The 27,725-nt window shown below is 48.5% G+C and overlaps 1 protein-coding gene across 1 annotated transcript in view; it reads left to right on the top strand.

The window, feature by feature from the left end:
• SLX9 (SLX9 ribosome biogenesis factor) overlaps window positions 1-25,101 on the top strand; it is a 49,330-nt gene extending 24,229 nt beyond the window's left edge. Inside the window, exons 3-6 of the mRNA XM_062602992.1 lie at window positions 13,127-13,195; window positions 17,685-17,838; window positions 21,706-21,774; window positions 24,451-25,101. Coding sequence (XP_062458976.1) covers window positions 13,127-13,195; window positions 17,685-17,838; window positions 21,706-21,774; window positions 24,451-24,577 — 419 coding nt within the window. The 3' untranslated portion in view covers window positions 24,578-25,101. The remainder of the gene's footprint in view (window positions 1-13,126; window positions 13,196-17,684; window positions 17,839-21,705; window positions 21,775-24,450) is intronic.
• Window positions 25,102-27,725: the final 2,624 nt, after the last annotated feature.

The following is a 27,725-nucleotide window of genomic DNA, read 5'->3' as shown; positions in this document are numbered from 1 at the left end:
AACAGTAGGTGGGGTGTTGGCACAGCGAGACCTTGGAGTGGTGTGCTGGAACTGTTGCCTGTGCAGGCTTGTAGTGCAAGAGGCTGCTGGTGTGCCAAGAAGGCAGATTTACTGAAGGAGAGTTTATTAAACTATGTCAAGGCTCCTTGTGCATAGTGTAGCAGAGGCTGAGGACTGCATAACCTTAGGTGTGGCTGCCTGTACTTCAGGGTTTTTGGCTGTTGCCTGACATGTTTTTCTGGAGCATGTGTTTTGGTGGAATCCCAGCTTGATTATAGATGCTGAAGCAGGGAAGTCTTCTGAGAGGGGAAGGCAGAGGGAGGGACATTACAGCTTCCTTGTTACCCCTCTGCTACTGTGCTCTGAACTTGATGGGCCACGTGGCAAGGTGGTCCTTCCTACTGACTGAGCAGCCTTGTTGTGAAGACATCCCAAGATAGCTGCTTGCCATGGACAGTCAGGGCCATCCAGCATATCCCTTTACTCAGGATTAGGTTGACAGGGTCTCAGGGGCTCTCCAACTGGAAGACAATGCACACTTCAGACACTGATATAGCAAATCTGCCAGGGAGAGGCAGGGAAGCTGTCAGCCTGGAGCAATACTTGTGTGGGTCTTCAAGCATTTTCCTAAAATTCATCCCAGTTTCACACATGTGCTTCCTTTGTGTCCTTGTATTTCTGAATGCCTGTGAAGCACACAGAGCTTCAGGAAGGCATTTTGGGCAGCCTTCTCCTAGTTCAGGCAATTTCAAGTCCTTGTTGCCATTGGAATAGTGGCTGCTGCAGGAAATGGTGGGATGCAGTGGTCAGGCTTGGACATTACTTTTGTGTCTGCTGTTTAAAAAGTAATAGGTTTGGATTTTTCTGCAAAGCACTGATTTAATGAGCAGGGTTATTTCTGAAAGGGAAGGCCATAGAATCCCAGACTGGTTTGGCTTGGAAGGGACCTTAAACCTCATTCAGCTCCAACCCCCTGCCACGGGCAGGGGCACCTTCCACTAGAGCAGGGTGCTCCAAGCCCCTGTGTCCAACCTGGCCTTGAACACTGCCAGGGATGGGGCAGCCACAGCTTCTCTGGGCACCCTGTGCCAGCGCCTCAGCACCCTCACAGGGAAGATAATGGAGTGAAGTACTTGATACCCCTCTAGCAAACTAGAGAGGGGGTAATGGTGGGGCAATCCTCTCATCTCTCAGCCCTTCTCTGCCTTCTGCTGTGCCTCTGAATACTCATTCCTTCTCCACTGATGAGAGCTTGCCCAATCTGTTCCTTATGTCCGCCATGGAGAAGAGAAGGTTGAGGGAGCAGCCTCTTCATGTCAGCAGGCTGGGAACAGAAATGATCCTCCTGCCTTCCTGAAAACACCTCTCTTTGCCTACCCTGGGGGGCTTCCAGTGTGCTTTAGATTTGCTGTGACACCAATGGCCTGGCGGCCCTGCCCTTGTCTGTTGGAAGACAAACCTCACTCTGCTCTTAAGGGTGATTTGAAGATGTCCAGCTTCCCTTAACACCCTTGTTTCCGCCTCTTCCATAGCTGTTCCTGGTTCCCCCCTCTGTGTACAACAGCTTCACCCTTACCATTTGAAGTTATAATTTCAGCAGTTGTGACATTCATCTCTTGACCTTCACAGCTCAGTTCTTCCTCCTTCACTGTGAAGACATCTGTGATGTGATCTGTTCTCTCCATGTGTTGTGTGCTGCTGCTGAAACTCCTGTACATCTCCTAGTTACTGCTGTTCCAGGAATGGTTTTGTTTCGACCCTGAAGGGGTCTACTCAAGTTGTCTACTCAACTCAATTTCTGGCTGATGTTGTTGTACTGCCTGGAAATATAATTAAGTATTGATCACAGTGCACTCGGCAGTCAACTTAGTTAATACGTTAATTATGTGTAACAGTAATTCCAGTGATGGTTGTTACCTCCCAGTGTAAGTAGCATCATGTGTGCGTTGAGAGGAAGGGCACAGAGAGACCTTGGGATGGAAAAGCTGTGTTTGCCTTTGGTTTTGCCTTTTTATAGTTGCAAGTCCCTTGGTTGGTGGTGGTCTGGGCATTGCTGGTTTGCTGCTCCTGTTGTTTATTGCCTGTTCCTGCTAGTTATTGTCTGCTGGTCATAAATTTCCAGAAGAAGCCTTACACCACCTCGGTGGTTCCTGCTAAATCCTCTCATCTGTTGGAAGCCAGGCTGCAGTACTTCCAGTTAACATCCCGCCTTCTGGGGTTTCCTGAAAAATGCCAGCATCTCCCGTTCTCAGACAGAGCGAGTGTCTGTCAGCAGTACCAGAAGTGCTGAGCCTTGGGGTTCCTCCTGCCTCTTTTCCTTTATCTTCATCCAAGGAAAGATCCAGCTGCAGCTCTTCCTACTGACTTCATCCCTGCCTTGTCAGGCAGTTCAGGTGGAGGTTCCTGCAGGCACTTGTTTCACCAAGTCATACTGGGATATAGTCCCATTGCCCATCCTGACCCATTTCAGCTGAAGGAAATAATTTCAGGTTATATTGTGTGTCTGCATCACTCCCATGTCCTGCTTTTCCCAGTTGTGGGAGGGAAAATGGCTTTAGATGTTAAACCTGGAGCAAGGTGTCATGGTGTAATCCCAGCCGGCAGCTAAGTTCCACACTCCCTCCTTCCTCCTTCAGTGGGATGGAGGGGACAGTTGGAAAGAAAGGTAAAACCCATCGGTTGAGATAAGAGCAGTTTGATATGAAGTAATATAATAATAATAGTAGTAGTATTGAGTAGAGAGACAACAAAAAGGAAGAGAAATAAGACCCAAGACAGACAAGTATGTTATCAACATTATTAGACTAAATCCAAAACACACAGTGCTGTACCGGCTACTAGGGAGAAAATAACTCTACCCCAGCCAAAACCAGGACACAAGGAACTGAGGAAAACTCAGTGTTTCTACCAACAAACTACCCAATCCATGACATACATTATCTGGAGATGCTGAGGGGAAGATGGGATCCAGCAGCAGCTCCACAACTTGTTCTAGGATGTTCTAGACAACCTTCAGTGCATGGCTGGGCTGCTGACAGTGCTGCAGTGGCCCCTGACAGTGACATAGCTGTCTGCCTCAGATGTCTCGCACTCTGTGCCTTTGCAGTTCCTCTGAGCATCTTTAACTACTTTTGTTTTTCCCTCTCTTGCCTTTTGTCTGCCCTTTCTCCCCCCTCTAGCCCCCCATCAGGCCATGGTGTTGGCACTCAGGGAAATGCAGTAGAAAATACAGAGCAGCACAGTTCTCTGCTGCATGTTTTGAGGAGAAATACCTGTGGTTAAAACACAGGTATAGTGAACATGAGTATGGATAAATGTCAGTTATGTCCAAATCTCCCGTGCACCACTTGCAGGAGCTACAGAACTGTCTGAGGTGTGGGGTGGCTTCAGTTCTGTACAAATGTTCAATGCTAAGATCAGTATTTTGGATAGAACAAGTCTTTTGTCTGCAGTCCCATTAAAGGAGCTCTTCAGAAACTAAGACTAAAGTGAAGAAATTCAGGTGGGAAGAAATTGGCCTGTTGTCAAACCTAGGGAAGGAGTTGGGGACTGGTTTGCAGGATCACTACTAAATCCATGCATTGAGAATGTAATAACAAATACAAGTGAGTAGAGCAGGCTCCTCTGAGTAGCTAAAAGAGCATGTATGGAGTGATAGGTAAGAATATACATGTAAGAGAAATGCCAGGTACCAAAACAAGTGCAAATTTTAGGATCCAGTGGCAGGAAATGGAAAACTTCCCTAGAGAATGCCCATTTAATTGTCTGGTAGCTAATATGCAGCTCAAAGAGAAGGACATTAAAGTAGATTAATGTTTCCTGGCATTTTGCATAAATGACAAGCACTGGGTAAAATCAAATCATGCACCACTTGCAGCTCTAGAACTTTCACCATGTCACACTGCAGAAGGTATTGAACTTGTCCAAGGACAGTGTAGGCAAAGGCAATCTTATGAGCAGGAGTGGAAAGGATATTTGGGGGAAAATCTCTTTAAAATAGAAACCTGCAAGGCATTGTCAAAAAGCATAGGGATGTTTCACTAGTCTGTCTCCCTTAGTAAGCCCTGAGGAGAGAATCTGCCCGTTGATAAATATGAATTACTTTTGGGCTCAGAATAAATCTCATTCTAGATATTTGTTGCTGTTCAAGCTTTTTATAGGGTTTTATATTTGATTCTTCCCACTGCTCCCCACTGAAACTGCAATATCCACACAAACATCTCTTGTGTGTGGATCTGTTGCTAAAATACACACTTTCATCCTCTGTGGAAGGGGCTTTGCTGACTGTCCAGGTTGTGTTGTGCTGCAGACTCCCTGTGGTCTGCTGTGGTGGTCCCCCTTTGTTGTGGCTGTGGTTTTGTACAGTACTTTCTGCAGGAGGTAGACAGCTCAGAACGACACCTCTGCATACCCCCAGTGCTTTGTGTTTTTGGGTTGTGATGGCAAACCTGTGAGTCATTATTGCCTTATAGATGTGTGCTGAAGGAACCTGGTTGCCAAGGTGACTTCAGATACTGGTTTGGCAAGGGCAGGTATTTTCTGACAAGGGAGCCACAGATCTGTGTGCTTTCCCTGCTGCACAGAAACTGAGGGTGGGCTCACAAAGGAATCATCATAGAATCCCAGACTGGTTTGGGTTGGAATCTTATCCAGTTCCAGCCCCTGCTGTGTTTTTACAAAGGTAGGTAGGGACAGGACAAGGGGAATGGCTTTAACCTGCCAGAACAGGGGAGACTGAGATGAGCTCTTAGGCAGAAGTTCTTCCCTGTGAGGGTGCTGAGGTGCTGGCACGGGGTACCCAGAGAAGCTGTGGCTGCCCCATCCCTGGCAGTGCTCAAGGCCAGGTTGGACACAGGGGCTTGGAGCAACCTGCTCTAGTGGAAGGTGTCCCTGCCTTTGGCAGGGGTTGGAACTGGATGGGCTTTAAGGTCCCTTCCAACCCAAACCGTTCCATCATTCTCTGATTCTATGAGAAGACCATAGTAATGAGACTGCTTTCAATCCTGGCTTACTCCCTGACTGACCTGGGCTGCAAATGCATGGGCTGCTATGGAGTGCTTCATACCCCGAGCTTCTGTGCTACTTCCCAGAAACTGAGTGCTGGCTGAAGGGAGGAGGAGGAGCAGCAGTTTGCTGGGCTTCCATGACAACAGAGGAAGCCACTTTACCTGTGTGGTAATGTTTAATTGTAGTGTACAACTTGCCAGCTTTCCAACCTGAGAGCTTGCAGATATGCATTTGTTCATGTTCCTTAAGGAATATCTTGAGCAGATTAGACTTGTGTCCCTTAGGTGAGGGAGGGAAATGCACTGCGGGTGCAGGTTCCCCTGGTGCTGCCTCAAGCAGCATTTGGCCTGAGCTCCACTGTTTTGTACTTCGACATGGATGACGAAAGCCAAGCAAGCCTGGTTGGTTTTGCTCTCTCAGGTGCCTCAGGCCATGAAATCGCCCTCAGAAACTGGCTGATGGGTTTCTGTGCTAGCAGTAGCAAGGCAGGAGGTTAGAGATGGTTGGGTTTCTTGGCTGAGTGTGGAAAAAAGGAGGCTTTGCTGCAGACCTACATCTCCTTGGATCAGCTTGATTGCAAGAAGGCTTTGCAATTCATTCTGCCTCACATGCGGACATGGTGAATCCTTATCTTCTGTGGCTGTTCCCTGTGTAATTTGCTGTGATCAGAGAAGTGTGTGGGGGAAGGACAAGATGGCTTGTGGCGAAACATGGAAGAAATCTCATGAACTGAGCTGCTCTGATTGTCTCAGATGTGCTTTGATGCCCTACTCCCTTTACTTTGCTCCTGGGTTTCCATTAGTGCCTTTCCTGTATCACCTCCATTCTGCTTCTCTTCTGTTTGGCCTGGGTGACCAGTTGCAGCTGCAGCACTTACAGAGAGCTGCTGCTGGGCGTACAATTCACTGTGGTGACAGGTACTTAAACTGTTTATGGGGCTGCACAGAAAGCAAGTACATGCCAGAGGAAGCAAAGAAGAAGTTAACCTTTTCAAACGTGCCATTCCTTGACAAATAAGGATATCTTACTTAGCTTGTGCTGTGGGACTTGAAGATACTTGTGGAGGGCATCTTGCTGCTTTGTTGGAAGAAACGTACACACACTTGTTGCATGTACATCACCCTGCTTTTTGTTAATCCCTGTGGACATGAAAAGGGGTAGGGGGAATTGAAATGGCTTTTCTTCAAAGCAAACTGATTCTCACAAAGCTGGAAACCCCTGTTTCTTATACCTGGTCTTATATAGTCCCTGACATGCCATGTGTTTCCCAGGGCATCTGTCTATGGGTGAGCCTTTCTGCCTTTGTTTGGTGGGGTTTGAAGTGTTACAGCTCAGGGAGTGTTTTGTTTTTCTGGGTGCAGAAAAGATATGAAGGGAAGTAAGTCAAAAGTAATTCAGCATCTTTTCTTGCAAAGCTGTATTGAATCCAGGCAGAAGCTGACCTGGCTGGGTGGTGAAGATGCGCTGCTTGGGATGCTCTTTCTTGCAGGTGATGTGAAGCTCCTGCACTGGTGCAATAACATCCTCAGCAGTTGCACCTTTTGCCAAAAGGTGTTTTTCTATGAGCAGGGAAGCATTTGAGGAAGATGTGAGCAACTTCCTTAGTGGAAGAACAGGAAGAGAGTACCACCCAGTCTGCTGAGCACAGAGGTTGGTTTGGCTGTTGCTTGTTGTAGTCATCTAAGACTCCCAGAGAAGGGACAGCCAAATGTGCAAGCAGCAGGAAGAAAGGGTGGTGGGTGATATCCTCTATGTTATGCAGGCAGAACTATGTATCTGCAACGTAATGAGGATGAATCAGTTTAAAGGTAAAACTATACCAAAAAGGGTACTTTGTGCATGCAGAGTTTCAAGAGCTCTAGTAGATGTCAAATGGTTCATCCCCTTGGGTTTGCTTAAAGCCAGATTTACTGAAAGTTGACTTCAGTGCCTGGTTCACTTTGTCTGCTATAGGCAAGACCTCCTCCTGTAGGTGCCAGCCAACATTCCTACAGCTCCTTTGTCTCCTGCGGCTCCTAATGCTTGTCTGGCCAGGAAGGGGAGAAGTAGCACAACGTGTCTGGTATCAGACAGTGGCACTGTCTGTCTGGTATCCTGTGTTTCATTCTCCCTCTTCAGTCTCACCACTACCCAGTGACTCAGCAGGATGTGCTAATAGTAGATGCACAATTTCTTTTCATTTCTTTTTATGCTAAACTTCCTAAAACCAGCAAAATGTATGTGATAAAAGTGTTTTGGTGTCCTGGACTGGGGATGGGTCTGACCTAATTTGCTCTCCTCCAGTGGGTTAGCAGCAGGATGGAGGTAATACACGAAAGGCACTAATGGAAATGCAGAAACAAAATGAAGCAGGATGTAGTTGTCCTGCTGTCCCAAGTTAATGTTTCTCCCCTAAGAAGGCTGCATGTACAGAAATCATGGTGGGGTATTTCTCCCTCTGATCCCACAGTGTTTGTACCCTGCGTGTGTTTTACGGGGAGGATAACTCCTGAAACAAGCTGACCTTCTTCTAGCAGCAAAAGATAGTGTTTCCCAGGGAAGAGCCTGCAGACTGGCAGATAAAATGAGCTCCTTGTGGCAGCCACAGATTCTCCATCAGGAAGCTCATGGTGGTTTCTCGGATCTCTCTGTGCCGTGAAGTGGCAATACCAAGTACCTGCCTCAGACAAGGCATTTCACAATCCTTGTGGCACGCCAGAAGGATTTCACGTCAGAAATCCAGGTTCCCTGAGACACGTCACCTCTGTCTGCCTTGGTTATGGAAATAACCTTCCAGCTGCAAAAGTGGCTTTAAGAACAGCGGCACATGAGCATCCTTTGTGTGCCTGTCAACCTCCATGCTGGACAGGGCACATGGGAACACCAGAGATTTCTGAAGAGTGAAAAACGCCTGGGGCAGAGGAAGAGAAGGTACCTTTACTTCTTGGCAGGGACTGAGTGTGCCTGAGGCACCCCAGACATTGCTTGGGAGGACAGACTTTGTCTCTGGAATTGCCTTTCACAGGTTGCTGTGCAGATTGTGACTTCCCCATCACCTCCTGAGGGGAAATGCTCCCGTTCCACGTGGCATGTCACTTGTGTGCTGATGCAGCTAACTAGAGATGAGTCTTGGCTCTTCTGCAGAGGGAGGTTTTGTGCCCTTGCTGTAGCTGGTCAGAGCCTGGGGATGATTACCAGGCCTGTCAGAGGCATGACCTTGGTGAGAGGACATAAGTCACACTACTCCTCTGGGTCTCTGATGGGAAGCTGGGCTTGGGAGTAGACTCTGCTTCAAATAACATGGGGATCTGGGAGGGTTGAGAATGCAGATCCCACTTTAAATAGGATGCTTTCCTCAGAGGGGACAGGAGGAAAGCCTACGTGTTGGTTTAACGATTAAGTGTGAACAAAAATAATATAGCTTGTTTTGGAACATAGAAAGCAAATGCTGTATCCATGGTGAAATGCGCTCTGTCCCAGCAGGGGCTGTCATCTTCTCTTCCAGCACTGGTTCATGAGCCTGCTCAAGGTGGCAGGGCTTGAACTGGGTAAAACCTCAACACCCCCTGCCATGGGCTCTGTTCACAAAACTGTCTCCAGGGTCTCCTATAAGGAGCTATAAAAGGCCAGAGATCCACCCCCTGCGGCTGTCCTTGCCACCTCCCACTACTGATACAGACTCCCTGGACACTTGTGCATCAGTGAGAAGTGAAGCTGGAGTCTGTTGGTTGGGAGCTGGGAGCAGGGCAGAGCACCAGCTCTGCTGTAGAGCATCTGCAGGACCTTCTGCCTGGCCTGTGTTGTTCCTCAACCTTCTTTCCGGAGGAAAAAGAACTGGCACAGGATGCCCAGAGAAGCTGTGGCTGCCCCATCCCTGGCAGTGTTCAAGGCCAGGTTGGACACAGGGGCTTGGAGCAACCTGCTCTAGTGGAAGGTGTCCCTGCCCATGGCAGGGGTTGGAACTGGATGAGCTTTAAGGTCCCTTCCAACACAAACCATTCCATCATTCTGTGTTTCTATGACTTTCAGTGGTTCTGCACTGGCATCTGTCAGGTCACACTATGGTTGTGTTCACCCCAGGAGCCTGTGGTTCTCATTTCCCAGGCCCTTTCAGTGGGAAGAGGTATCAGACAATTTACAAGTGACACTGTAATTTCAAACAACCAAACAAAACCCCAGACACCCCCAATCTTCTGCTTTTGGACGTCCTCTTTGAATTTCTTCAGTGAACTCGCCCCACAGCTGTAGGCATATGCTCCTTTTTGCTGCTGTTATACAACAGAGGCTAAAATTAACACAGCTGTTGTTATTTAACTTCAATTTATACCGTACCCTGTTTCGCCAAAATATTATGTTTCAAGCAGCAACAGCTTTCCTGACGTGTCATCGGAGTTCTGGGAATAATACTTAATACTATGTGCTATTTCTTAATAGCTCATACCAAAGTGGGGACTTGATGCTTCACTGCAGCCTTGCACAGGGGAAACCAGATGCCCAGGGCGGAAGGACCCTCCTCTGTTCATGTAACATTGCCCAGGCACAGGTTTCTTTGCTAGTTCTGCTCATAGGTGATACTTCTGTTCATGGCTAAGTCGTCGGTGTGGTTTCCTGGAATGGGAAGCCTGTTTTCTCCCTCCCGCTTGTGGACTCAAATAGTGGGATCTTGGGACTTAGGAAAAGCCTGAAGTGTTACGGCTTTAACACAGTCCGGCTTCTTTCTGAATGCCTAGAAAGAATCAAAGGAGGAATTCTGAGGTCAGAGAAGTCCTTTATGAAAGGCAGTCATATATATATATATATATAAAATATGAAGAATTTCTTTTTCCAGTCTGAGATGTCCTTTACCAAATAAAACCCCTCAACCTTTTTGCTGTAGTCCAAAACCCAAACCTGCTGGTCCACCAGGAAAGCAGGATCCTGACAATTGGGGTGTGGTATCAAACGCTTGATGTGTAGGAGGCAAAAAACCTATTGGCTTTTATAATCTGTTTATACTTGAGATGTTTTGTACCGTGCAGATCAGAGGGAAGAAAAAACACATCCTTGCCAAAAGGAGTAATTGTCAAGTTTACAGGATGTGAATTGCCCTCCGCTGGTGCAGGAGGGGTTAGCTCACCTTTCTTCCTTGCTCCAGCTTTCAAAGCCACGTGCTGTTAAATTACATGTGGAATGGGTTGGAGGGGGAGAACGCAAACCCTTGTGATTTCACAGGAAAATAATTAAGCTGGAGGTGCGGCCTGGCTTTGATCTCAGTGGTGCTTGCAAGCTAAATGAAAATAAAAGACTACCTTGGGGACAGCCCGTGCTGTTATTTAACCAGCTAAGCTCTGCCGTTGCTGCTTTCCAGTGGGCTTCCAGTGGCTTTGGCACTCTGCATCGTCACTGGAAGCTGCCAAACACAACTTTGGCACCTTCCAGCAGCAAAACAACCTCCGCAGAGGTAGGTGGGGTACATAAAGTGGAGGTGTCTGGGGAGAAGGCAACACAGAAGGGCAGAAAGTGGCCTCCTCATGTCCCTCTGGTGATCTGCTGCTGCCAGCCTGGCCATCAGCCACCAGTCCTGGCCTGCAGTGAGGCTGGGCTCCTGCCAAGAAAACAGCTTTTGTGTTACCTTAAATATTCTGCTGCTGTTTGGGAGGAAAAATAAAGAAAAGGGGGAAAAACACCCTAAATGTGAGTTGCTGTTGTTACTGGAACTGGCCAGCTGGCTGGCTGCTTTATTTAGTTATTTTCACCCATAAATCCCACTGAGTGCTCTTTGCCCAAGGGAGTAAGAAGTGTATTTTCAGATCAGGGGGCACATCTCACCTCTGAAAGCTGGGCAGGATCAGGCAGCCCATCAGAGAGCATTGGGCACGGTTTGTGTTCTGGGCTCTGGTGATTCATCTGGTTTTTATCCCTGAAACCACAGCAATGCGGGGTGATCACATTCTTCCCTGTGAGGGTGCTGAGACACTGGCACAGGGTGCCCAGAGAAGCTGTGGCTGCCCATCCCTGGCAGTGTTCAAGGCCAGGCTGGACACAGGGGCTTAGAGCACCCTGGTCTAGTGGAAGGTGTCCCTGCCTGTGGCAGGGGTTGGAACTGGATGAGCTTTAAGGTCCCTTCCAACCCAAACGAGTCTGTGGTTCTATCTTTGAGGTCCCTTCCAACCCAGACCATTCCAAGGTTCTATGATTTTATGACCTGGGATTTGGTTATTTAGCATCTGCTTTGATACCAGATACAGCAAACAGATTGAGGAAATTTGCCCTTAACTGGATGAGATACTTGTCTCTGTTATTGCCTGGTCCTATGGAAGGGCAGGGCTGTTCTGCTGGTCTGGGTGTAGCAGGGTTCCTGCATTGGTGCTTTATGCAGGAGATGGAAAAATGAATAGCAGCGTCAGTCACATGCAAACCCTTCAAGACATTCCTGAGCAGTCTAAGTTAATGACAGTTTTATTTCTCAATTCTTGGGTGCATTGACTGTAGTTAATGTATTTTTCTGGGACTTGAGGTAGTGAAAGCTACAGATTCATTCTCTGTGTCCTCTAGAAACTCATAGATTCATAGAACCACAGACTGGTTTGTGTTGGAAGGCACCTTAAAGCTCATCCAGTTCCAACCCCTGCCATGGGCAGGGACACATTCCACTAGAGCAGGGTGCTCCAAGCCCCTGTGTCCAGCCTGGCCTCAGTTCAGAACATGGTTGTGGTTTTTGGCTTTATGAAGTCCTTGCAGCCCCAGCAGGCTTGTTCTGATCTTAAGCCACTGAAATGACTGAGTTATGGTACTGCTTTTGTTTAAGTCACCTTGAAAGATTCGCATCTTCAGAGTTGTCCACAATAAGTTATTTTCAGAGTTGCATTGAAACCCTTTCTCCTGGTTCTTCCAGGGAGAGAAGGAGTCATTTCTTTTCTTTTCCAGGCTTAAGAATAAAGGAAGAGGAGTGGTCTTTGGGCGGCTTATTCCTCCGCTGGCGTTCCTGTAGCAGTATTCCCAGCACATTTCAGGAGAGAAGTTGACTAAAGTCAATTTTGGTTTAAACACCAGAGATAAGATAAAATTTTATAGCGTCTGCAGCGGAACTCTGGTAAATCTGTTTGTGACGTTACTTGGTGCTGGATCTCAGCCATCTACAGCTGGGTTTAAATACTATGTTTGGTTATAGTAGGCTGCCTGCTATAACTTGCTTGAAAAGCTGTTTGTAGTGGGCTGTTCCTTAGGGCTGCCACAACATCTGGGTGTTTCAGACCCTTTGCAGTCCTTCCCCTGCCTGACACATGCTGTCCAGGCAGGCATTGAGGCTGTTGCCCAGGCAGGGGGATGCCAATAGCCATGTCGGGTCACCATTCCCCCTCCTACATAGAATCATAGAATAGTTAGGGCTGGAAAGGACCTTAAGATCATCCAGTTCCAACACCCCATGAGGGACACCTCCCACTAAACCATGCCACCCGAGGCTCTGTCCAGCCTGGCCTTGAACATCGCCAGGGATGGAGCATTCACAACTTCCTTGGGCAACCCATTCCAGTGCCTCACCACCCTCACAGTAAAGAACTTCTTCCTTATATCCAACCTAAACTTCCCCTGTTTAAGTTTTAACCCCTTACCCCTTGTCCTATCACTGCAGTCCCTAATGAAGAGTCCCTCCCCAGCATCCCTATAGGCCCCCTTCAGATACTGGAAGGCTGCTATGAGGTCTCCACACAGCCTTCTCTTCTCCAGGCTGAACAGCTCCAGCTTTCTGCATGTCTGCAGTCCACATTTTCCTCCTTCTTAGCCGTATTAGCCTGAGTGTTTTCAGATTAAAGCTTTCTTCTTGCTCCCAGTTATGGGACGTGTAGGTCTTCCCATCACTTCAGAAGAAACACCAGCTCCCAGACCAGGTTCTTGCAGGACACTAGGCAAGGTTGTCTTAAAAATCGTATCTCAAAGAGCTACCTGATCTGATCTTCTTGCCTTTTCCTTACTTCTTAACTGATAGCAAGATGGGTTTGATTGTTCAGGTAGAAGTTGAGGTGTAGCTCCCAGCCTGCCTGCAGCCTGACCAACCTGCCAGCAAGTTCAAAAGCGTCAAGGGTTGAATGGTGCCTTTGGGAAGAGCCCAGCACTGAATCAGTGTGCAGAAGCCATGTCTCATGTCTCTCTTCTCTTCTAGGTTTAGAAGAAAAAACAGTTCTTTCCAAAAAAGAGAAAATGAAGCTGAGGAAGGAAAGATGGCTACAGAGTAAGTACTCATTTGGAACACAGCGCTACCGCAGGTATCAGTGTGGGGCTGTTGGGTCTCTCTCTATGTGGGGTTTGGGTGGCAGTGTGGGGCAGTGCTTCTCAGGACCCTTCACATCTGCCCCATAGCACATGGGGTAAAACTCTCCCAGCTGTTGTTTAGCCACTGAGATTGAGTCATTGCCCCAAATCTTCCTCCATGTGTAATTGAAGTGACTACATAAAGCCTTTATTTACCTAGATAGGACACTGTGCATGTGTAGGTTTAGCATGTTTCTCTAACTTTTAAATTTCTGGTACCGATATGAGTAGCTATGTAGTGGAGCTCCCCATTCCCAAGGAGCCATGGGGGTGGTAGGAGAGCCTGGAGCTGAGCCCCACAAGCTAATCCAAGCCTCTCTGGTGAAAGCCTGCAATGGGCCTTCCAACCCTTCTGTAAGGGAAGTCTCTGGACACTGCTGGCTGTGTTACTGCTCTTTCCCATGTGCCACAGGTCAGTGAACCCGCTTACCAGTCAGTCTGGCTGTGAAATATGAGCTAAACAAAACCAGCCCACAGCAGAAATGTTTGTGTTTCCTGTGGGAAGTGTCTGTATTTGTGCTTCAAGTATCTCAGTGCAGTAAAAGACGATGCTGTGCTACGCATTGTAGCAGAGGGATTCCTCTTGCCACCTGGAGCTGTTCTTGGGACAGGTTTTTTCCCTTAACACCTTCTTGGTCAACAGATTTGCTGACAGACTCTGTTTGGGACAGGGATGTGGCTTTCTGCCACACCATATGCTTTCTGCTCCTGAGGTCTGAGCTGAAGTCCATCAACCTGTGATTTCACCAGTTGCAGTGAAGCTATCCCTGTCTCCTCTTATATAAGAGGGGATAATTTAACACCATGAGTGTGAAGGAAACCTCCTCCTCCTCCCTGTCACTAATCAATAACGAGTGCCTTTGTCATCTGCAACCCTTGGTGTCCCTGTTGGACGCAAAACATAGGTGTCTGTGCTAGTCCTAATGTCTGACTTGCCACCTGCAATTGTGATGCTCCTAAGAGGAGAGGGCTGCTGGAGCATAGCTGAGCTTTCCCTCCCTTCATAGCAGGGCTGGTACCAGGTGCCATGGCGGAAACCATGTCCTCAGCAGCATTTTATGAAGGAATCCAAAGTAAAAACGGTACATGGGACTCATGTCATCTGCAAGAAACAGAGGGCATGCTCCTGCAGTGAGGTGACAGCGCTGCTCCCATAGGAAAAGCCCAGGAGCAGGGTACCTGCACTCCTCCACATATGCCTTTGCAGCATTAGTGTCTCATGATAACGTATGTTATTTTGTCCTTGCTGTGGCCTCTTTCCTGCTTTCTTGGCTCTAAAATCACTAAGCTGAGGGAATACAAAGGAAATGTAGAGGCTTTGCTTTGAGGAGAACGCCAAGATGGAAAAACTTCAGACCAAATTATCTCTGTCTTAGAAGATACTAGGTGTTAGAAGTGCTTTACAGACACAGAACTACTTAAAATTGCTGGCTCCCTTAACTCTCCGTCTAAACTGTGGCCAGTTAGTTGGCAAATCCTAGCATTCCCTGCCAAATGCTTTGTTAAGGCTAACAAATACCTGGGGATTTGTGCAAGTAAAGTCAGGAAGGGTTAGTACCAGGTGTGCAGCTTGTTATTGAGGAAAATGGAATAGCTGGAAAGAGCCTGCGTAAACATCATTAAAGAAACCGATATTATTAGCTGATGGAGTGAAATGAACTGATATTTCCAGAAATGGAGATATTTCAATGAAACTTGGCATTCTAACATTGTGACCTTAAAGAGCTGGAGTCAACTGAAAAGCATTGGTTTTTATCAGATGCGGATAACTCTGCCAACTCTTTGTGGCCTTTGACACCCCAAAAGAGAGCCTGGCTTAGACTGGAGAAGTTGAACATTTAGGAAAACATCCCTGTTTCCCTAAATCTTCCGAAGAGTTTGTTGTTTCTTCTTGTCCCAGAGCTGCTTTTGTGACACTGGATGCCAAGACCCTGGGAACTAAAGTTCACCCAGTAGTGCAAACGCAAAACTTGGAGATTTCTCCCATTCTAATAAATAATCTCAGGAGAGACACGAGAGGGGGAAAAAGATTTGTAATGCTTCAGCGATTAGAAGTATGCACATTTAAAAATACATATATTGCATGGCTCCTCAGACAAACAAGACTTCATAGGAAAAGAATTTGGGATGTTTGCGCAGAATCAGGTGTCTGAAAATTTTGAGCACATACTGTTTATGAAAGCACAGAAGGAGTCAGCTTCATAAAGCCAGACCAAAAAAAGAAGTGATGCAGAACAGAAAGCTGGGTTCTTGGCAGGGATTGCTGTGAGGAGAAGCGTTTACAATCCAGATTTGTCACAAACAGCCATGAACAGCAAAATTGCACTTCATGAAAAGCTGTTGCTCCTCTACGCAGCCAAGTTGGGGAGCAAACAAGACAAAGGCACTAAAGGAACTAGTTGGGTTTAAAGTTCTGCTTTCTTAAATGTGAGCAGCAGGATTAGACCCAGAATTGCAGGACACATCTTTCCTGCGGTCTGTAAGTGGAACTGGCTGCTTTCATGTTCCCACCAGAAATACCTGTGCCAATTGGTCCTGCTGCTGTAGCCATGCTTTGTTGGAAGCTGTTGGCCTCCCTCTGTCACCAGCTTGGCCCCATGGCCACTGGCACTGTGCTCCGCTATAGAACCAACCAGGTTGGAAAAGCCCTTTAAGCTCATCCAGTCCAACCGCTCCCCAGCACTGCCAAGGCCACCACTAACCCATGGCACTGAGGCCTCGTCTCCGCGGTGTGTGAACACTTGCAGGGACGGTGACTCCAGCACTGCCCTGGGCAGCCTGTTCCAATGCCTGAGCACCCTGTGGGGAAGGAATTGTTCCTCAGCTCCATCTAAACCTCTCCTGGTGCAGCTTGAGGCCGTTTCCTCTTGTCTTGTTACTTGGGAGAAGAGACCAGGACTAGCTCAGTACTGAGGCTCATCCGTGCAATACACTTGTACGAGACACTAAGCAGAAGCCAGCTCTTCTGCTGTAGCCTCTGCTGAACGCACATGGAAAAGGCAGAGTCCTCCATCATGTATCCCTTATACCTGTGGGTGTGGAGGCAATGCAGTGAGTTTCCAGACGTGGTGATCACCTAGCAGAAGGAAAAGGAGCTCATGGATCCCACTGAGCATTGACTGTTTCTGAGGGCATCATCAAGGCTCTTCTTGGACAAGTTGGAGCATCTCAGGGAAGACTTAGAGCAGCTCCAGTGCCTAAGGGGGCTACAGGAAACCTGGGGAGGTGCTTTGGAGAAGGGCCTGTAGGGACAGGACAAGGGGGAATGGCTTTAACCTGCCAGAACAGGGGAGATTGAGATGAGCTCTTAGGCAGAAGCTCTTCCTGTGAGGGTGCTGAGGTGCTGACACTGGGTGCCCAGAGAAGCTGTGGCAGTGTTCAAGGCCAGGTTGGACACAGGGGCTTGGAGCAACCTGCTCTAGTGGAAGGTGTCCCTGCCCATGGCAGGGGGTTGGAACTGGATGAGCTTTAAGGTCCCTTCCAACCCAAACCAGGCTGTGGTTCTATGATCGTGTAGCTCAGCTGGGGGCTTGTAGCAGTTCTAGGCTGTTGTGGGCTGTCTTAGAGAAAAACATGTTCTGCTGGAGCTCAGCCTGTTGGCTGCTGGCTCTGTAGGGCTTGGGCAGCTGTGAGACCTGTTTCTACAGCAGGGAGCCTCAAGGACTGAGGCAGAATCTTATGGGTTTAGGTGCTTAGCTCCCGTGGCAGAGAAGGGAGATTGCTGTAACGTGTAGAGCCTTATGTGCCCACAGCCTTGCTCAGAGCTGTTGCAGGGAGACTGGTGAACAGGGTCTCCAGGAAAAGCCAGCAGCCTCTGTGTCTGCACTTGGTGCAGTGCTTTTCTAAGGGCCCAGTTTATCCAGCATCTGACTGCTTGAGCTCTACCTTGAGTCATGAAAGTGAGACCTTGACTTGCTCCAAACCAAGTAAACAACTGCAATGAAGTCCATCTCCTTTGCCTGTGCTAGGAGACTATTGTTTGGTCCCAGCAGCAAAACAGAGATGGGGCTGTGACTGTTCAACGCTGCATGTGGAGCTGTTTGGTTTGTCCCTTCCCCTCTTGTTTCTTTCTCCTAATTCCATGCAAGGTGTCAGTGTGGTTTTGTCCACCCCACAACTCCTGCACCATGTTACTGTGTGCAATGAACAGTGCAAGGGATGGAAACAGTTCAGACAAAATCCGGCTGGGAATTTCACTTCCCATGTACATGTCAGTAGAGATACATAGTTAGAAGCAAGCACAAGAGGGGGAACTACCCAGCTGCAGTATTCTTCAGTCTTTCCCTGGTTTAAATGAATTCTGGCTTGTTTTTGTGTCAGTGGTGAAGCAGCCTCTGAATTCCTTAGCTCAGGGGTTATCTCTTGCAAATACTTCCCCTTCCTCCAGTAATGTCTTGTTTCTGATTCAGAAATAGAGAGTGTGAAGTTAGCCAAGCAGAAGCAAAAAGCCGAAGCGAAGCGGAAAGCCACACCTGTGGTGGGAGATATGCAGCCACTGATGGAAGCCCTTCCCGAGCTTTCTGACCTGACCACCGGTGGCAGGGGCAGGAAGCCACCCAAGAGGTATGTGCCATTTAGGGATGGGCTGTGTATTTCCCTTCTTCCTGCAGGATGGAGTGTCCTTCAGTTCAGCTTGTTGCTACAGCCAGTGCAAGCTCAGTGCCAGTGGTCAAGCGAACAGGGCCTCATTATAAACACCATTTCACTCCTTTCCATGCTTCACTTGCTGCAAGGAAAAAGCTTAAATGTATCTTCTGAATCTACAGCTAAAAGGGGAGTTGTATTGCTTAGGGAAGGCTTGGCAGAACTTCTGGGCTTGCTTCTGTGGTAGTTCAAGCCCTTTTGAGCAGAGATTAACACTCTGGCCAGACTCCTTGTTTGCTCTGTTGGCTTGCAGTGTGATCTTGGACATGAATAGAAAGATGTTGTTTCTGTTCCCTTTATTCTGCTGAAAGAGAAGGGCTATTTCTGATCTCTAACACCATCATGTCAGCTGAAGGGTGGGTTCTGGCTGCCCTTATGTTTTCTCTTTTTTAGTCACGGAATGGTTTGGGTGAGAAGGGACCTTAAAGCTCATCCAGTTCCAGCCCCTGCCACGGGCAGGGACACCTCACACTAGAGCAGGTTGCTCCAAGCCCCTGTGTCCAACCTGGCCTTGAACACTGCCAGGGATGGGGCAGCCACAGCTTCTCCGGGTACCCTGTGCCAGCGCCTCAGCACCCTCACAGGGAAGAGCTTCTGCCTAAGAACTCATCTCAGTCTCCCTTGTTCTGGCAGGTTAAAGCCATTCCCCTTGTCCTGTCCCTACAGGCCCTTGTCCAAAGTCCCTCTCCAGGTTTCCTGTAGTCCCTTTAGGCAGTGGAGCTTCTCTAAGCTCTCCTCTTAAGGAGCCTTCTCTTCTCTAGGCTGAACCAACCCAGCTGTCAGCGTGTCTGCAGTGCTCTGCCAGACCATCCGGTCAGTGTTAAAGCTGCTTTTCCATCTCCTAGTGCAGAATGAAAGTGCTCTGTGTGCTGCACTATCACTTGTACCTCCTTTCCAGTTGCTCACTAGGGGTTGGAACTAGATACTTGTTATGACATTAATAAGCAAGCATGTGGATTAGAGAACAGCCAAGAAAAAGGCTGTCTGGCAAAACATCCGCTTCTTTGGTTGTAGGTCCAGGCTGGAGATGCCATGAACCTTCCTGTGACTTGCTCAGTTCCCCTCCAATGAACTCTAACCCAGGTGGGGCTCTGACCTACAGAGAGTGGCTGAGTTAGCAGCTTCCTGTGCTTCTGGAAAGCCACTCCTCAGACAAACAGCAGCTCTGAACCTTGCATCTAAACACGGGAAAATATTTCCTTCCTTAACTTGGCTTTTAATTCTTTGAATAGCATTTTTTTCCCTTTCTGCAGCCATTCAGTCTGCCTGAGCCTTCTCTTTCAGTGGGAATGAGCAGCAAAAGTGCACACAGATGTTTCCAAGTCTTGCAGAGCACTGAGAGTTGGTTGGATGGACTTCTAGGCCAGGGCACAGCCTGAGCCTGAAGAGGTGGCTTTGCCCTCTTTCTGTGACCATGTGCCACAACCACATGTGGCCTCTGACTCCAGGTGGTGATCAGATGTCATTCTCTTTCATCATTTTCCCCCAGCCCCCTTGTTGCCTGAGGCTCTCCTGTCTAGGAGGATGGCTTGCTCCAAGTATGTCTAGGGGAGGAAGGACAGGTAGGCTCCTTCCTTTGGGAATTCCTTTTCTGGGTGGTTGCTTCATCCAGTACAAATACCCTGCAGCTGCAGTTCTGGACCAGCTCACAAGGTAGAGTCGACCTGGAAAGACTCAGAGACGGCTGACAAGGATGACAGTGCAGGATCTGGCACAGTTTGGTGTGACTAAATTTGCTGGGGAGTCCTCAGCCCAGACAGGAGATAGAGGCAAAGAGCTTGGGAATGTAATAGTCTGTAAAATCAAGTGTGTTGTGGTTAGGAAGTAACTTGTTCATCTTCTTTTCCAATATGAGAAATAAAGCACATGGAGCATAGCTAGTGAGTAGGCAAGCAGAAGTCTCAGTGCTAGTGCTCTGTGGAGCTATGTGGGAGTGTGGCAGCCCTTCTTTCCCTTTGGAAGCCTGAGCGCAGGCTCTGGCTCTGGTTTCAATTTGGCTGCAAGGCTCTGCTGTCTAGAGAGCCCAGTGGGCCTATGGAACAACACAAGCGAGAAGCCCAGCCCTGATTGAGAACTTCAGGACTGTCCATCACCAGTTGCTGTGGGCACAGTGGGGGTGGCAGATTGGCTTTGCCTGTGACATGCCAACCAAAGAGTAGCCCTTGGTACATGGAGAAGGTACAGGGCTGTTCTTCCCCCTTTGCTGGCTTGTGGCTTCCTGGACTGCATGAGGATGTGTGTGCATCAGTGTTTGAGATAATCAGAGGAGGCTTTTATAGGATTTGAATCATTACATAAATGCAGGGTAATACTCTGGTGATTTGTCAGCATTATTAATAAAAGATTAGATTCTCCAGGAATTTGATCTCCTGCTGAGTAAGAGTATTACAGTGAAGGTCTTATTCTGTTTTATAATGAATGAAGGCAATGAAGTGTAATGAAACAGGGCTACTAACATGGTACAAGTTAACAGGCAGCATCCTTGTGGCTTGGTGGGGGGAATTAAGGCAGAGCCTTTTAAAACTGCTAGACCAGTGGGGCAGAGCTGTTGAGTGGAACTGGAAAGCCTTCAAGAAGGGACTGTTATGGTGACTTGTGGCAAGCCCTTTCTCTGGTGACTATGGGTTGCCATCCAGCTTGAGAAGGGATTTCTTTGTGCTTCTGGGAAGGATTGCAGGCAAACTGGCACAAGCTGTTCCTGTGCTGAGCAGTTAATGGACATGAAGACAGAAGAGATGCTTCCTGCTCCTTCTGTGTCTTGCAGTCCCAGTAGACACAGCAGTGTGACAGGAGCTGCTCAAACCCCTGGAGCTCTGTGTGCTCTTGTTCCTTGTGAGCACTCAGGCAATGCCAAGGTGACCTTGAGGGCTCTGAAGGGTACAGGAGCAGCATGCAGGCATCGATCTGCCCTTTCCTGCACAGGAAAGTGCTGTTCACCCTGGCTGACATCCATTTCTCTGAATGGGAAGCGAGCTTTGATGCTGGGACACACTGTGCTGGGCTGAGGGTCATCTACCTGGACTCGTGTGAGGCATTTGACACTGTTGTACATGATATCCTTGTCTCGAGATTGGAGAGGCCTGGATTTGATGGATGGACACTGGCACAGGGTGCCCAGAGAAGCTGTGGTTGCCCCATCCCTGGCAGTGTTCAAGGCCAGGTTGGACACAGGGGCTTGGAGCACCCTGCTCTAGTGGAAGGTGTCCCTGCCCATGGCAGGGGTTGGAACTGGATGAGCTTTAAAGTCCCTTCCAACCCAGACAAGTCCAGGATTCTATGCTTCTGTGATCTTAAAACATAACTGACAGCTGATACCCCAGTGGTCCCACTGCAGGATCCGAAGGAGGGCTGGAAGTTTCTTCTTGCTGAGCACCTGTGGCACTATGTATACCTGATGTGTGCCAGTGCTGGCGCTCTACAGTGCTAGCAGGGAACATGAGATGTGCAGAGGTGGTGAGGGGAAGTTCAGTGGCATCTTTTCTTTACGCAACAGTATCAGTTTGACCTGGAGGTTGGTGATAAGCAGAAAGTGATCTGGGCACAGAGAGCTAATGACCAGGTCTAGGAGTAAGAGATCTGATTTTAATTTACCTCCTGCCTGTTCAGTCCTGACTCCTAAGTTGTGATCAATCTGTGTCAATCTCCATTACTGGCTGACTAGGGAAATAATTGCCTTTCAGGACAATTTCCATACAGGACAATCCCTGTACTCTTCCTATCTCTACAGCAATTGTTAAATTAACTTTCTTCTGTAACACTCACTCGCTTTGTTTGTTCTTTCCACAGCCACGTAAAAGCAAAGGCAGCACCAGCAGACTTCTGTCTGATGAAGCAAGCTCAGAAATGCCAGCTCTTGTAAGTACCCAGTAATTAGTGTCTAGTCCCTGCTGAGCATTATGGAATGGTTGAGACTGGAAAGGACCTCTGGAGGACATCGGGTCTAATCCCATGCCCACCAGGGTCATGTAGAGGTGGTGGTCCAGGTCTACTCTCAGACGGCTCTTGAATATCTCGAAGGATGGAGATCACACAACCTCTCTAGGCAACCAGTTCCAGTGTTTCAGGCTTGCAGCCCTGAAGACCTTAGAAGAGATGGCAGCTTTGTTTTTTTTCCCTTTTCCATATTGCAGGATATTTGTGGGTGTCCTTCTGGCTTAGTCCCTATTAGACTTGATCAGTTCTAAATGGGTTCAGCCTGTTTCTGCTTCAGTCTCATGTAAAACTTAAGCTAAAAGAGCAGCAGAAGCTGCACTTGCTCCTTTAAGTGTTCACTTTTGCTGTCTCAGGAAAAGAAAGTGATGGCTGGGGCCTCGTGGGTATGGTCTCTGGGCTTTCAGGACAAACCCACCCCAACTGTCATCTTGTTCCTCCTGGCCACAGTTGTAAGTTCTGGCTGTACCAAATGAGTATGCCTGTGCTGTGTCCCTCTGCGTGGCACGGACAATGTGGTTATCAGCCCGGTGGTGCATCCCATGCCTTGGCTTGCTGAGTTGGAGCTGCAATATCCAGCTGTGGCTGAGTCTGTTATGACACCAGGCTCATGTAGCTCTAGCTGATGCCCTTCAGGAAAGCCTCCTGTGGTGGTGTAGTTGAGGAGCTCCTGGAACTGCATAGCATCAGGAGCTACAGCTGATCTGTCAGAACACCTTTGGGATGCTGACTGACATGTCCCTTAGGAGTACAGCTGTCCACTGGCATCTGCCAACCTTTTCTTCTAAAATATATCACTAAATGCTTTGGAATGACTCCTGGACTTGGTCTGGCAACTCCTTAGTCCACTGTATAATCTGCTGGATATCTTATACTGGCACCAGGCTTCAAGAGCGTCATTTCCCCTCAGCACAGCACCCCTGCGGCTGGCACTGACACCTGGCCCTGCTTCCTGTGGGCCTTGTTTCTAGGATATCTGTCAGTTCTGAGCCATTCAACTTCAAACTGAGACTGAGGAGAACAGCCTATAGACCCCGGCACTGCTCTCCAGCATACTCTGTGAATACCCTTCTCTGTGTGGAACTGGTCAGTGTCGATCCTGGGATGTTTTTCTTGTTCAGTTCTGCCTTTCTGGACAAATCCCTCCTTGGCTTCTCGCAGAATCCCGGGGGTCATGACCTTAAGTGTCACCAGTGGGTCTCGTGCCAAAACTCATGGGTGAGGAACACTACTTGAGGAGGGACTTGTATACTTGTATTAGGGGGCCTATAAGGATGCTGGGGAGGAACTCTTCATTAGGGACTGTAGTGATAGGACAAGGGGTAAGGGGTTAAAACTTAAACAGGGGAAGTTTAGATTAGATATAAGGAGGAAGTTCTTTACTGTAAGGGTGTTGAGGCACTGGAATGGGTTGCCCAGGGGAGTTGTGAATGCTCCATCCCTGGTGGTGTTCAAGGCCAGGTTGGACAGAGCCTTGGGTGAGATGGTTTAGTGTGAGGTGTCCCTGTCCATGGCAGGGGAGCTGAAACTAGATGATCTTAAGGTCCTTTCCAGCCCTAACTATTCTATGATTCTATACAGATCTGCAACAGAATAGGCAACCACCACAACCTTCTGTCTTAGCAAGATGGCCCCTTGTGTGCCCCCCCTCTCTTCTGCACAAAATGGGGCAGAGGCACTGAGTATCCTACCAGGGTGATCTGGGAAGTCTGTGCTGCTTGGGAGGGAAAAAACTGGGAGGAAGGTCTTGAGTTTGCTTCTCCAGGATGTTAGATAGATAGGACTGGATGCTCCCTGAGCCTCACCTTACTGACCCAACTGCCACAACCTGAGTTTCGGGTTTGGCTTCTTTCTCAGTTCCAATGACAGGGGCAGGGCTGGTGTTGAAGGGAGTGAACTTAGCTCCAAGCTGGAGAGCACTCTGCTGATCCACAGCAGCTCCTAAGGATGTTGAGATGGGTATCTGCCTGGGCTGTGGAGAGCCTGGTAGCCTGTGAGAGGGAGATGGGAGGCTGCAGTGGGCGTGACTTACTGGTTTATGCACTCCTGCTCTGTTCTTATTCCTCCCTGCTTGCTTGTTTTTTAAGACAAGGCCATTTCCACAGCAGTCAGCAGTTGACTAAGCATGCAGAGGCAATTCTGTCATGATTCTCCCATGGTGGCTAACTTAGTGTTGCACACAGTATTACCAAGCCTCTACATTGAGCAATAGAGAGTTGGTAGATGAGTTCTTCAAAGCAGAATCTGCTTTTGTGCTAGTGCAGTCTGAAGTTGTTTTCATTCCTCGTGATTTACTAGATACCCAGCCTCTTGTTCCTGATTTACTAGGGAAAAGCTCTAAAAAACCTCATTTCTAAGTGATGCTGGACACTGCTGTGATTGTTCCTGTCTCTGTGGCATGAGTTCAAGTCTCTGGCTCCTGTGAAGCTGGCAATGATTTGAGCTTTGCCCTTGGGTAAATGGGCTTTATTTCTTGCACTGTTTCTTTCTGACGCGATTCTGTCTCTACAGAAACCCACTGCTTCAAGAGTGCTGCTCTTACCTGCTCATTTCTTTTCGCATAAGGCACTCAGCACTTGTGTATTCTTTTTCTTTCCTCAGAGAGGAGGAAGTGGCTCGGTTTCGCGAGGTCATCTCCAGTCCTAGCTACAGAGCCAACCCCCTCATGGCCATCAGTGAGCATCTCTCCAAGAGGCTGAGGCAGGAGGAAGGAGGTAAACCCCTCTAGAATGTTAAGCTGGGACCAAACGTGCACACTGGAGCTGGTGCGAGGGCTTCAGGCTGCAAAGTAGCACATCACTAACGTGACCTCTCAGCCACTTCAGTCCCTGGAAGCAGTCCAGCAGATTATTAAATCCAACAGCCCTGCTTTCTGTCTGCAAGAATAATGCAGTTCTCTCCTGACAGTGGCAGCTGCTCCTTGGCAAGCAGCCTGCAGAGAGCAGGGTAATCTGTGAGATCTTTGTGCAGACATAAAGCTCCCTGCAAAGTGTCTTGACACCTCTTTCTCTTGTAGCAGACACAATGTCTTAAATTGTGCCACTGGCAACATATCTGTTTTCTGTCATTTCCCTCCCCTTTCTGACACCTCTGACAAGCCAGTCTCTAATGCTCTGTTGAGATGGTCCAAGACCCCCCAGCCCTTGAGCCCAGAAGGCTGTTGGAGGTCTGTGTAAAGACCAGTGCTGCTGTTCAGAGACATTGTTTTATGTGAGAACTTTAGCTTTGGAATAAACACACTTTCACACAATATGCAGTTTGTCTTGTTTTGGTAAATACTAATAGAAATATGAATTTATTTCCATCACTGGTAAAATGACTTAACAGAATATCTCCTGTCCATGTGTACAGACAGTGAAGCACCAGACTGCTGCTGCAGGGGAACCAGAAGCCATGTGAAATCATTGCAGATCACATCTAACTGATAGACTTGCTTCCTGTGGGTGATGCTGATCCCTTTTGGCTTGGGTTGTGCTCCCTGCTTGGCCTGCCCTATAGGAAGCATCCCAAAACATGTCCTGGCTGCAGGCTGTGGGCTCCAGCCGATAATTTCCATGTGTGGCTTTGGGAAAGGTGAGGCTTTTCCTTCTACCAAACACCGATTTTCACAAAACTCCAGTGAATTTTTATGGGGACAACTGAAGGCAGCGCCATTACCTATTGGAGATGATCGCGATTTGACACCCCAAAATGTCACTGCTGTCTTTTGTGAACCATACAGAAGTTTTCTGATGCTTTTTAACCTTGGAAGAGCAACCAACTCTGAGGAACATCTGAAACCTTTAAGAAAGAACATGGAATCTGGAGCTGACCCTTATCCGAGTTGGTGCCTGAGAACAGCTTTGATGAGAGTGGGAGGCACCTTGATCACACCTGTCTCTTGAGCCACTATTAATGCTCCTTTTTCTCCCTTTAGGCTGGCAGAGGCCACATAGACAAGTTTGCTATGTCCCATCTTTCACCCTGTTGCTCTCAGGCTGGCAGAGAGCTGGCAGGGCTTTCATCCTTTTTGAGAGGTTGAAACTGGATGATCTTAACATCCTTTCCAACCTAAACCATTCCATGATTCTGTGGTCATCAGAGCTGGGAGGCAAACACTGCTGTGCTGGAATGCCCTGCAGGACCCAGGCTCTGGAAAGCAGAGGATTGTGGTTGGGTCAGACATTTCAAAGTATCTCCCCACCTCCTGGCTGGTTCCTGCTTTCTCCCTTACCACTATCTGCTTATGTTTCTTTGAGGCCATGTTGGATCTTGGCATCTGAACATCAGCCCCAGCTTGCCCTGCTCATGTTATGTAGGTTGGACACTGCCTTGGATAGCTGGGCCTTGGATGGGGTTGTGCACTAAGGGCACTTCCTGTAGCTGCTGTTGCTGCCAGTGGCTCACAACAGCCCAAGATGTGACTAAAACTTGGACCAAGCTTAGGTTTTCTCCCTGTGTGTGATCTTTATCCCTTTACTCTTAATCTAGTTGTCTCCTGAGAAAGGCGCCATCCTTGTGCTTAAATGGAGGGGAGGGGAGAGATGAAGAAGGTGAAGACAGCCGAGCACAAAGGAGGATGAAGTTTGCTCCTCTTGTTAGTGAACAGCACACTCAGGGATGGAGAAGTGCATCTGGAGGGCAGGAGGCAGAGAAAGGCAGCTTGCAGGGCATGGTAGAGAACTTGTGTTGCTTGTTTTCTGGTCTTTGCAGGTTTCTCGTTGTCTTGTGGTTTAAAAAACATCCTCCTAGGTTGTGCACTGTGGGTGGGATCATATCCCTCCCTCAGAGCTGCGTGTGGTACGTCATGACTGGGCTTTGCAGAGATCAGCCAGAGGGCTGATTGCATTTGACAAGCACCAGTTTCCTGGGCACCATCTGTTTTCCACAGAGCAACACCAGCCTTTCAAGCCTCTGGAGAGCTGGATTGTCCCACACACCTCTGCTCCAGACCAGTTTCTTCTTAGTAACCTTCCCTACGGTGATAACAAACACCAGCTCTTGTCTTCCTGGACCACTTAGTTCTCTATTCACAGTCTTACAGTGGAAGCAGTTCCTGGATGGCCTGAATTGCATTGTTAGGGGAAATACTGAGCTGGTAGAAGGGCCAGGTATAGTTAGGATCTAGGGTAGATGTTACTGTGGGTTATGTGCCAAGAGATAGGAGAGGGCTGGAGCAGCTCTGCTCTGGAGCCAGGCTGAGAGAGCTGGGCTGGTTCAGCCTGGACAAGAGAAGGCTCCTTAAGGGCAGACCTCAGAGCAGCCCCAGTGTCTAAAGGGGCTACAGGAAACCTGGAGGGGGAGTTTGGACAAGGGCCTGTAGGGACAGGACAAGGGGAATGGCTTTAACCTGCCAGAACAGGGGAGATTGAGATGAGCTCTTAGGCAGAAGCTCTTCCCTGTGAGGGTGTTGAGGTGCTGGCACAGGGTGCCCAGAGAAGCTGTGGCTGCCCCATCCCTGCCAGTGTTCAAGGCCCCAAAAAAGCATCACCAGAGTGAAGGGCTCTGTGGTTTGTGTAGCTCTTCCAGGGTGGAATCAAGACAGGGGCTGTCCCCATGTCTCAGCCTGCACATGGACTTCCCAGTTGCCAGCTGTGATGATTTATGGCCAGAGCTAGTCACTGGAAATTTGGGCACCAGCAGTACAGTCATAGAAGCCCAGCGTGGTTTGGGTTGGAAGGGACCTTAAAGCTCACCCAGTTCAAACCCCTGCCACGGGCAGGGACACCTTCCACTAGAGCAGGTTGCTCCAAGCCCATGTCCAACCTGGCCTTGAACACTGCCAGGGATGGGGCAGCCACAGCTTCTCTGGGCACCCTGTGCCAGCGCCTCAGCAGCCTCACAGGGAAGAGCTTCTGCCTTATCTCCAACCTGAGCTTCCCCTGTTTCAGTTTAAA

This window comes from Pezoporus occidentalis, unplaced genomic scaffold (genome assembly GCF_034315485.1).
Source record: "Pezoporus occidentalis ecotype Australia unplaced genomic scaffold, CSIRO_AGI_Poc_V1 ctg118, whole genome shotgun sequence".
Taxonomy (NCBI): Eukaryota; Metazoa; Chordata; class Aves; order Psittaciformes; family Psittacidae; genus Pezoporus; species Pezoporus occidentalis.
Note: the sequence above shows the minus strand (reverse complement) of the source record. Positions and strands in the feature narration are given on the sequence as shown.